At 42.5% G+C, this 12,168-nt stretch overlaps 1 protein-coding gene across 10 annotated transcripts in view; it reads left to right on the forward strand.

Moving 5' to 3' along the window:
- Positions 1 to 12,168, forward strand: part of LOC121279045 (receptor-type tyrosine-protein phosphatase mu-like) — an 873,720-nt gene that overhangs the window by 520,369 nt on the left and 341,183 nt on the right. For all 10 annotated transcript variants that reach the window (XM_041189846.1, XM_041189847.1, XM_041189849.1 and 7 more), the window contains exons 10-11: positions 2,262 to 2,463; positions 7,796 to 7,898. In XM_041189846.1, coding sequence (XP_041045780.1) covers positions 2,262 to 2,463; positions 7,796 to 7,898 — 305 coding nt within the window. The remainder of the gene's footprint in view (positions 1 to 2,261; positions 2,464 to 7,795; positions 7,899 to 12,168) is intronic.

Raw genomic sequence — 12,168 nt, forward strand, 5'->3', positions numbered from 1 at the left:
ATTAACTTTCAATTCTGGATTTTTTCTTAATTGAATTTAATTTTGAACCCATGCCCCCAGAACATTAGCCTGGATTTCTGGACTACTAGCCCAGTGACATTTCCATTACACCACCATCTTACTCTATTTGCATTTTTTCCCGCAGTCCTATAAACACTACTCTATTCAATATCCATGGCTGTCGATCGCTATGTCTACAGTTCATACCGTACAACGTAGGTTTAGTATCATGGAGCTCTTCCCCTACCTGGCTGTCCAGTGTGCATGCATGTCTTGCAACTGAGAAGATGGTCATGATCTGAGATCAGCCATCATAAGTTATGTAAAAGTGGTGATTCTCTGCTGCTTTTTCCTCTCTCTCTTTCATGGGGAAAGTTTTGCTTCACTTCAGCATATGTCAAAGGTCCAGAATGCAGCACGGCTGAAATAAGAAGCTCATTGTGAAGAAGCGGGGTAGTGGGAGGAGCATGAGAGGAGGTTGGTCAAATGGGACATCTGCTGTGCCATTTCATGCTGTTACATATTGATGCCCTAATGCTCTAGTTAACCACTGGGAGGCGTCAATTTGATTTTAATCTGTTGTATTTCTGCAGGATTCTCTTTCCTGCTGATTTCAAACTTGATGAACTCCTGCTGTTCTGTGACCTTGCTTTCACGTGTTTTCACTGTGATGGGGGTCTTGTGCTGTTTGTGAGTGAATTAGTCCCTAAGGAAGGCTCTGGTAGTATTCAAATCTGCCTTAGTACTCCATTTTGTAGGACAGTTGCATGGTCTTCATTTACCTTCATGCTGCTAGTTTATGCATGCATGTCATAATGTTTTTCTTTCACATGATGTCAGTATTTTGCATTTGTGTCTATATTTTCTGACTTCCAACCTTATATTTTGGAAAAATGAAATGAAGGGTCCCAAAATGGTAAACATGCAGAGTCATATATGGTACCATGTTGGTCTCTACCTTGCTTCCCTCTTTTAAGACTCCCTTTAAAGACACTCCTACACTCTTTGACCAAGCTGTTGGTCATCTGACCTAATACCTCCTTATGCGGCTTGGCATTATACTTTGTTTTATAATACTCCTGTGATACGGCTTACAATATTACATTATGTCAAAGGGGCTTTATAAATATAAGTTGTTGTTGTTGAAGTCAGCTGATTCTCTGAACAGGAGCACCTAGCTGCGGAACTGAGCCATAAAGACCCAAAACGCTCTTATGTCGGATATGAATAGCAACAGGGTCAGTCACATTGCTTCCCGTGACAAAAGAGACCTGCTGATACTCAATGTCACGACCTATACACGAAAAGTGAGCAACATGTACCCATGTTGCTAAAATGCTAACCCAGCAAAAATCACCAGGGGCCATGTTGACATTGGGTGATGGTGCAAAAACTGGGTGACATTGAATCAGCTGCCCATGATACATCTCCTCCCGTTTTCATTTCCATGGACAAAATTACCCCCAGGAGTGAAGAAGAAAATAGATGTGGGGAAAGTTGTAAAGACACTTTGTCAAGGCTCGAATACCCCCTTAACCAAGCTTACTTTCAGCAGATTTGCTTCAGTGTTCTGTGCAAACCTGGGTGAAAATATTCCGAAAGAATAAATATAGACAAAACATTTATGATCAGCACTTTCAGCAGAGGGCAAAAACTGAATCTACCAATTTTTTTTTAATATAAGGCACAAAATAGAATATTAGACTTAAATGGATTTAAAAAGAAATGCATTGAGATGGACCTGCTCTGGAAGTCTGCAGCTGATCCATTCTCTATGAAATGCCTTTGTTACTGTGGTGATAGTTATTTCTTCCACAACTGCAAATGTCTCAAAGAAGATCAATTTCTGATGGCTTGCTCATTATTTGCAGCCGAATAGATGTTAAACCAACCACTTGCTGCCCTGATTGATGAAATGACCTCTGCTGGTCATCATTTTACCTACACCTTCATTCTGGAAGAAGAATAAAAAACAGATTAGGAATTTGACACTGCAACATCAAATAACTACTAAGTTATTAGGGAAAACGCTGAACTGCTCTACTTACCTGAGGAAAGGGCCTGAATATGTATTAGTCATAATGCTGTAGGGTTTATTGCCTCGTTCTACGTTCTATACATCTGATTCCAGGTTTCACAAAAATGCAATATCTGAAGCGTGACAGTGCATAAATCAAGAGGGTTTACTGAATAATGATGCAATCTCTTTTCATCTGCACAGCCTTTTTATCACTTCGTTTCTCTTTTCACTCTCCAAATAGGTCTTCTACAATGGCATTGGTTCCTTTGACCCTGAGATTGACTTATCGAACCAAAGTGGACGAGTGTTCAAGTTAGGAAATGAGACCCACCACTTATTTGTTGGCTTGTACCCAGGGACCACCTACTCATTCACTATCAGGGCCAGCACTGTCAAAGGTTATGGACTCCCTGTCACCAAGCAGTTTACTACAAAGATATCAGGTATTGTTTTCCGACACATTCATCTTATGCTGTTTGGTAATCATCACTTCGGAAATATTTTTGTTTGAGGAAGGAGGAATAAACTTAAGGCTATTTCTCAAAATTGTATTTCGGAAAACATTATCCTTCTCAAACTTGAGAAGTGAAGCCCGCACAGGGAATCTATGCTCCATATTTTTAACACTTTCCACCTACTCTAATGCAGAGATGAAGAAACTGGCCGCACTTAGGTGTCTGGCTGGATGATGAATGTACAATTCAGATTGGAACAAACATAGTGCTTGAAAGCAGCTGATGTGAACTAGCCAAGGTGTTACCATGTACTGAATGGCAATGATAAGGATATAGAGGTATTTTGGTTCCCTCCCCTGAGGAGACCAAAATTAGATAGTCACTACTAAATCCAACAGGTAATTTAGGATAAAATTCTTTACACAAAGAATGGTTAGAATGTGGAAATTGCTACAAGAGATACTTGAAGCAAATAGCATGATACATATAAGGGGAAGTTAGATAAATATCTGAAGGAAAAAGGAAATAACAGGCTATACTCACAAGGTTGGACAAGGAGAGTTGAAGGGACGCATGTGTGGAGCCTAAACACTGGCATGGACCAGCTGGATGTGTTTCTGAACTGTAAGTTCTGTGCAATTGTGTGTAAAGAGAAATGGTAATCCCTGTCAAACTGGCTGATCCTTTTACACACACTGAACTGGTACTTAAAGCTGTAGAATCAAAGTGAGTTTGTTAACTGCATTTCCTTACATTACTTGAGATTAAGCATATTCAGATAGAGTTAGAGGCTCCTTATGTGTGTTAACACTGGAACCACACTCACCTCTGTGAGACAGAGCAGAATTTTCCCAGGCCCTGGGAGGTGGGTTTGGAGGTGGAATGGGGTGGGGGTGGTGGAGGGAAATATCAAAACTTTAAGATTTTAAAATATTTTTTTAAAGTGTGTCAGAAAACTTATTCCTGCCTCTGGGGCAGAATTTTGCCCTTGGCGGGGGTGCTCAGCGGGAGTGGGCGGGGGCAGTCGGGAAGCCAATCGCCGCCCGCGATCAACACTGCACCGCGATTTTACGCGGGCATGCCAATTAAGGCCCATCCAGTGTGGAACACAAGCAGCAGCGCTCAGCGCTCAGCGCTGTTTGTACGGGTAAGGGGAGGAGGGTCAGCGGGCCTAGTGCGAACTTCCTGCAAGTGCGCAAAAGAGCGCTTCAATCTCCCTGAGGCACGGAGCTGTTAAAAAAAAATGAAGAGAATAAAAATGTCATAAAACGTGCCACCTCGTGTGACTTTGTCACATGAGCAGGGACATGTTTTGAATTCAAACGTGAAATTTTTATTTGCTTTAGGAAAGCTCATCTCGCCTGTGAATGAGGTTTCCTAAAATGTGCAAAGGCCGCTTGGCATTTTTGCCTGCCCGCCACCGGTAAGGTTGGACGGGCAGCGTAAATTTGAAATTAATTACCTTTTTAATGGCCTTAATAGGCCTTTTAATTGTTGGCGGGTGCTCTGCCAACACTGCCGTGCGCCTGCCAAACGAAATATCGCGAGACTACACGATGATGTCGGGACGCTCGCCTGACGCCATTGCGCATCATTTTTCGCTTGGCTGGGTCGGGTGCACGTCCACTCACCGAGCTCAATATTCCGCCGCTGGTCACTTTTCCCTGGCATGGGCTTCATGCCCAGGTGGTAATCTGCCTTGTATTGGCAGAAAGCCAATTAAGGCTACTGTAGCACCAATTAACTGGCATTTTCCTAGGGCAATGAACGTTTGCCAGAGGCGCGTGGAAACCACGCTGAGCCTGCAGCTCATCTCCTCACAGGACATGAGAGCACTGCAAGAGGTCAAAGCGCCATGCAATGAATGTGTGGAATTAAAACAGAAAATGCTGGAAAAGTTCAGCAGGTCTGACTGCATCTGTGGAAAGGGAAACAGAGTTAACGTTTTGAGTCCGTATGACCCTTCTTTTCCAGCATTTTCTGTTTTTATTTCAGATTTCCAGCATCCACAGTATTTTGCTTTTATCTTACTGAATATGTGAAGTTATTTTTAAATGAGTGTGTGGGGTTAACTGGCCCTCTGGCTTAAAATGGCCCCCAATCGGGGGCGCCAATCGGAGGCGCACCTGCTCGTGCCTGCTCCCGCACCTCCCCCCCAACGGGGGTGGGGGGGGTGGGGGGGACCTTTCCCAGAGTTAGCGTTTTGAGTCTGTATGACTCTTCTTCAGAGCTAAAGAGATGTGGACATGATAGTTCTGGGCATTCGGATTTGTCTGCTGGCTCCAGCGTTAATAGCTTGTCTCCAAGTAGTGGGATCCTCTCCCCCTCTCTTTTCACCTCAGCATCATGCACCATTCTTCGTGTGGTTACTGGGCACCCTTCCCTATGGCTGCTCTGTTTGGCCCTTCCACATCCCGTGCCTACCCGACATCCTTAATTGGGTGGCTCTCCCCTTGGCAGCGCTGTAATTGGCTGCCCCTGGGAAGATCGCACTTGATGTCCTGCCACACACGCCTCTAGCTTCCTGACCTGGAATTCATCCTGACGTTGGGATTGGCACGCTCATATCAAAATTCAGCACATTATCTCCCAAACTCACAACTTCAAAAATCCATTCAAACAAATACAAATTATTAAAAATTCAAGGAGACAACAATTGAAAGATAACTGATTTATCAGTAGAAATGTACTTCTACTCCTATTCGTGGGATCAATTACAAATGAAAATATGTTGAGGAAAATGTTCAATTTAATAATTCTCTAATGGCATTAAGATGTGCAAAATTATGTGAAAATCTGGAGCAGATTAAATTCACTTCTGAGGCTATGTGTGAGTCCAGAATGGAAAATTTATAGAATTATACTCTACCTATCGCTAAATTAAAATCTCATGTACAAAATTGGAATGTCAGAGTAGAGAGTATTCTCCTGAGTTAAGGGTCATTGTTGGAACTTTACTGTATTGGGTATGGGGACCAGTTGGTCCAGTTGGCTAGTGTGTAGTTCAGAACAATGATTTGATTCCTGTTCTCACAGGGACAGATTTGGGACCTGCTTCCTTGCCCACCCCCTGAGGATGGAAAGCAATGGCAAACAACCACAGATAATAAAACTGCCAAGAAAATAACTCAGATGAAGCATTAGCAGACAATGAGCCAAGGACCTGCCTTCAGGCAGAGCACACATGACATGATTCTATTGGGTAGAAATTCCTCCATCTCTTGCATTTATCTAATTGTAGATCATGGCCTTTCAATGTCTTTGTCTGTGTGATAATTTTCAATGAATGCTAGGAGGAATTTCTAAGCATCAAACTGAATTCAGTTTCACAAAACTGCCGTGGAGGTGCGACTGCTTTTTCAAAGAGCCAACACAGGCAAGGCAGCCTGAATAGCCTCCTTCTGTGCTGGAAGTTTCTCTGATTCCATGGTGGGATTTTAACTTGTTCTACCAGATTGTTAGTCCGGAACAAAAGGTAATCACTACCATACTTGAACCTGACTTATGTGCAGCAATTCTTTTCAATCTTTGTGCAATACTCAATATTTATCAGTGATACAGTTGATTTACCACATGTCTGCACAATACATAACCAATCAAAACCCTGTTGCAAACCTTTTGCTTCATCTCTGTCTTTAATAGACTCTATTTTGTCGTTATCAACAAATTTGACAGGCTTACAATTGGTTTCAACATACAAGTCATCAAAGCAGATTACGTAGAAGCCTTGGATTTACGAGGGAGGGAAATGGTGTTCCCTATCTAGATTGCTGTTCAGTGATTCCTGCTGAAATTGTAAGCAAGTAGGGATTGAATTCAGGGTAGGAGCAGCCATGACTCCGAGCTGTCCCTGTTTAGCCTCACAAACGAAAAGTGGGCACTTGGACAAGATAGCATGGACACCTGGCACCCGTGGAATCTTAACCAGCACAACTCAAGAGGAGAGGTGTGGGAACTGGGGTGGCCTAGAAATAAAAGTTCTTTTAAAAATTTTCACAGCAAAGTCTTATTGAAAACCATTCTATCCGTGGCTCCTCCCAGTATGATGAAGGAGTTTCAAGTGCAGTCACCAGATATATTTACAGAAGGGCTGGAGTCACTGATAGTCCGTCATCTTGGCAAATTCACATCAGTCTTTTTCTTAAATGGTTTCTGGGGAGGACGTTTATGAAAAAAATTACATAACCTGGACAGTCCCTTAAACAATAGCGTGGATCGGTGATTAAGTGGGTGCAATTATTCATTCATTTGACACTTGCTATTTTGCAACTTGGATCCATGCTGAGATGTAGAATCTAGAGACTGTCAAGACAGCTTTGTTCCTGTGAAATATTTCAGCTGAAGTCATACAATGCATAGTAGTTAAGATGCAGAGGTGCGCAACCATAGTAGGTAATGATACGTTCCCTTAATCAAGAATTATACAATTACCGACTATAATGCAGCACATTTTTACTGATTAAACATCTTCAGTGTTGCAAATTAACAATTTTTAGTTAATCAGATGGATTTTCCTAACTGGACAAAAGTAGTCAAAAGGAAAAGCAACCTGAATATTGCAGTAAACTCAATTTTATGGAGAAGCAACAAAATACAGGGCGTGTGTTATGAGGAGAATAACAGAGGCTGAAGATCTCTTACCACTGGGAAAGTAGATGACTATGAGAATGTTACAGAGAATAGCAGTTGCTTTGAAGTGCATGTTACAGAGAATAGCCATTGGACTGGAACATGTTACAGAAAATATCCATTAGCTTGTAATGTGCTACAGAGAATAACAATTGGTTTTGGTGCCTGACATCGCGAATATTTAGCATGGAGTGCGTTTTTATGCTGCTGTGACAAATTACTGCAACCTGGCTTTAAATCACTAAGGCCCTTTCCACTTAAAGTTTATAATGGCATCTTCAAACTTGAATTCTGTCATTGAGCAGAAGGTTCCACCATTCAGCACTCTCTGAAGCATGCTTGTAGGGTTCAAATAATATTCCATCTTTTGCAGCTTATAGAATATTCCAAAGCCCAACAGCATGGAACAGCCTTCAATTGATGGTATCTCGTCTTTTAGTTTTTAATTTACTGTTTCCAGGTGTTTTCTGCTTTCCTGTTTCCTTTGTGTGAATGCTCATATATCCACTGTCACCGGTAAGGGAATTAGGATTGCAAAGTTACTGTATGCAGCTTTGCATTATGCTCAGTCCTGATCATACTGTATACTGGTGAAAATAATGAGAATGTTGATGAGCTGCTTTTAAATCCTGTATTTGAGAAAATTACATAGCAAAAAGACTTAACAATATCTTGTTGTCCCCTTTTGTAGCACCATCCATGCCAGCATATGACTATGATGCACCATTGAACCAGACTGACAGCACAGTGACTGTTCTGCTGAAGCCTGCCCAGAGCAGAGGAGCTCCCGTCAGGTAGTTTAACTGAGTTGAAAACGGCTGAGAATTGTCTCTGTTCCTTATCTTCAATACTGATAGCTGAACTGGGTATGAGTGGAGGGGGAAGGCATTTCATAAAATATTTTCAAGTAAACTAGTCTAATGAATACAATGGTTCAAAATGTTTGCGCCATGTATGCTGATGGCCAGCGCCTTCTTTGTGCTCCTGTTGGGTAGCTTGTCCTATAGTTTAACAAAGCTTTGAATCAAGCTTGCTGTTTTGGTTTCCAAAGTGGCAAATACTGAAAAGGTAAGAGGTTTGCACTGAAGCTTTGCGCCTGCAATATGGGGTACTGTAACGTCGTGGTGATGTTACTGGTAATCCAAAGGCCTGGACCAAATCTCCAGAGCCGTGGGGCAAAATTACATGGGCCCAGGCCAGCTTGTTTGCTGGTGGGGGATGGGGGATGGGGCATGAAATTCCCCGGGGAGCATTCCTGCTACCCTCCCAGCCGCCCCCAACCCATCTTCAATCTTATGAGGAGGGCAGCTGGAAAGGCTGAGAGAGGCCTGCCCTCGCCTCATTTGAGGCCCTCAAGTGGCCATCTAATGGCTTCCCATCTGGCCTCAAATTGAGACCAATAGGAGGAGGTGAGGGACTGGGCCAGGACAGGCCCGGAAGTTACCATGCTTGGGCCTCATGCAGGAAGGTGTGCAGGGGCACCCTTTCCATATTGGGCATACCCCCGTTGCCAGGTGCTTCCTGCCCTCCCTGGCCTTTCCATCAAGACATACCCCCACCCCATTCTCTTCCTGCTCCCAGAACCTCCCCTCCCGACTCTGCCGCGAGATCCTTACACTTGCCTCCACCCTAGCTCCAGGACTTATATTTGTGGGACTACCTGTAGTCCCCTGTCACTGCTCCCCATGGCACTGCTGGGACTGCCAGCCAATCAGATTGGAAAAATGCTGGAATCTAATATTCAGGAAGTCTTAACAATGCATTTCAAAAATCATAGTATGATCAGGCAAAGTCAACATGGTTTTCCAAAAGGGAAATTGTGTTTGACAAATTTATTAGAGCTTTGTGAGGATGTAGCTAGTAGGGTAGATAAAGGGGAGCCAGTTGATGTGCTATACTTGGATTTCCAAAAGGCTTTTGAGAAGAAGTCACACAAAAGACTAACACACAAGAATTAGTGACTGCTTTTCGTAAGCTTTTTAAACACATCCTATTGTCACAATAGAGTTCATTGATTCTATACAAAGTATGGAGTGGGTGAATGGAGGTGCCATAGTTATGTATGGGGGGGTGGGTGTTAGGCATAGCTTGGCATGGAGGGTATGAGGGGCCATGGGAGGTTGGTGCAGGGGCATAGTTTGGGAGGGTATGAAGATCCTAGAGTTTGGGGGTAGGGCATAGCTTGACATGGGGGCATTGGTAAGAGCTTTTGAAGTTACCTTTCAAAAGATTCTCTCATCCAGGCTCTGGTTCAGGACACTTCTGAAGTGCCATGAGGACTAAGAACTTTAAAAGCTGGCCCAATTCCATGAAAATATTGGAGGATGAGGACATGTCTATCCCCACTACGAAGCTGGCCAGGTTGGCAGTGCAGGGTGCGGGCCTGCAACCTGAACAAACCTGCACCCTTAAATGGCACTGGTGAAAATTGGAAACCTTGGGAATGGGGTTGGGAATCTCAGAATCAGCTCATGCCTGCCATTTTCACACCTCCATGGAGTCTCCCTGACTCTGAAAATCCAGCCCAGTAATTCTCGTAATTAGAGATCCAAAGCATCGTAGCTCCCTCTACAGGGAACAGGGTAAGCAACAGTGTGTCTCCTTAACCAATCAGGTTGAAGAATCCTTATTCTGACACAGTCTTAAATAGGAAATGTAAGTGACAATATTTCATTCAATGCCAAATTATGAATAGAAAGCGGAATAAAGGAAAGGAAAGAAAGATATGATTAAGAGAGGGAGATGAAAGAGACAAAGAAACATTTAGAAATGTTATTTAATACTTTAGTTTTTAAAAATCTTTAGCAATAATGACATTTTGAATGAATGAGACTCCACACTCCGGCAATTGTTGTAATTAAAATTACAGGTATGAAGGTTTTTACCTGAGAAAATAGCAAAAGAGCGTTTTGAGAGCTGCTGATGAAGGGACATCAATTTAAAGCTGTTATTGACAAAGTGAGGAGAGGTGTTAAGAGAAATGTTTTCATGGAGTGAGTTGCTCTGCCACAGGAAATGGTTGAGTCAGAGGCCATTACCTCTTTTTTGGGAAAATTGGATAAATATTTGAGACAGAGGACTGTACAGGGCTAATGAGGAAAATGTAGGACAGTGTGATTACTTTTGGTTTCCTCTAGTGAAAAGCTGGTGCATATTTTAGGCAATCACTTTGGTATGCATTTTGCTGCTTGATGTAACTTGCTTGCCTCTCAAGGAGCACATTATAATAATGTTAAAGTTTATTGCATTCCGGTACATAGAATGCACCATGTCAGCTACACGCGCTTGTGCCTTGCAATCAATGTTTCTGGCGAGGAAATAACAGGGCTGTCTTGCTCTTGTGCATCTCATTTCAAATCTTTACAGCCTTGCAGCTATTATCATTGAATGTATGGGTTTTACTCACCAAAAGAGAGTCTTCTCCTAAAGTTCATGGGGTCTGAACTCTGGTATTTCCTACAACTAAATTTGTTGTTGGCATCCTTCCGCTAACAAGAGGTGATGGATATGCAGCAAACAATTCATATATGTGGCATGTCTTCATTCGATGCACCTTTGCTGGTGGTTGTGAAGGCCAATCATTGAGAGGCAGATTTTGCTACAATTAAGCGCCGCACATGAAAATGTCATGTAGGTTGTTGTTTCCGGCATTGGCGCCTGTTGACTAAGTTTTCTTATATTTAATAATGTCCCTGGAGATGACTGAATTTGGGAAGTATGCTTTCCAATTGAACGTGCAGTAGGTAATTGGGCAGGAAGTAGACATTATCTAAAATAGCAGTCGGAGGCCACGTGACAGAATTCTATTTATTCATTTACAATATGGAAAGTAAACATTAGGTTGTCAGCAGCACTAACACTTTGCAAACTGAATTTGGAATTGATTTACATATTTTAGTGCTGCCTTCTATAATATACTGCTGAGAAAATGCACTTTTTAAGAAAAGTGTGCATAAATTATGTCTTTGCTTCAATATATTTCATGATATTGACATTCTTGGGAGTATAATTTTTAAGTCTGTAGTGTTCCATTATAGATTATTATTAATTCATGGTCTGATCACCTACTTCTTCATTCAGATATTAGGTCAAACTTGTATGTAAATTGAGCTATAACCATTAATGGTGTAACAATGAATCTGTAATCTTAGTAAATCTTGCTCACTTGTGTGACAAATTCCTCCACAGCCTTGACCCTCCTATCTCTGTAAGCTTCTCCTTGGAGGGAAGCTTGCAGGTGGTGTTCCCATTCATCTACTGTTCTTGCCCTTCTCAGGGTAGAGGTCATGGGCTTAGAAGGTGCTGTCGAAGGAATCTTGGTGAATTGCTGCAGTGCATCTCGTAGACAGTATGCACTGCTGCCACTGTGTCGGTAGTGAAGGGAGTGAATTTTTAAGTTGGTGGATGGGTTGCTGATCAAGCAGGCTCCTATGTCCTGGATGGTGTCGTGCATCTCAAGTGTTGTTGGAGTCACACTCATCCAGGCAAGTGTAGAGAATTTCATCATACTGCTGACTTGTGCCATCTAGAGGATGCACAGGTTTTGGGGAGTCAAGAGGTGAGTTACTCACCACAGAATTCCCAGCCTCTGATAATCTTTTAAATCTTTTAAATCTTGATAATCTTTTAAATTTCCCAGCCTCTGATCCTGTAGCCACAGTATGGCTGGTTCAATTAAGTTTCTGGTCAATGATGACCACTTGGATGTTGATGGTGGGAAATTCAACAATGGGAATGCCATTGAATGTCAAACATAGATGGTTAGATTCTCTCTTGTTGGAGAGAAGGACATTTCCTGGCACTTAAGTGGTGTGAATATTACTTTCAGCTTTTTATGTCTTGGGTAAATGAGTTTGTTGGCCAACCGAACTCTAACTGCACGCCTTCCTATGTTCTCCTCAATTGCTGCTTGCAAACAATAATGGGGAGAGACTGATGTCAGAATAAACAGTGTTGGTTTATTGAGACATAGGGAAGAGCTACAGATCATATGTGCTCACTCAGAAACCTCCAGAACTAGACTTCCAGTCCCCCATTGGTCCAGCCTCCGCTGCAGTTAGGTCT

This window comes from Carcharodon carcharias, chromosome 6 (genome assembly GCF_017639515.1).
Source record: "Carcharodon carcharias isolate sCarCar2 chromosome 6, sCarCar2.pri, whole genome shotgun sequence".
In the NCBI taxonomy this organism is placed as follows: Eukaryota; Metazoa; Chordata; class Chondrichthyes; order Lamniformes; family Lamnidae; genus Carcharodon; species Carcharodon carcharias.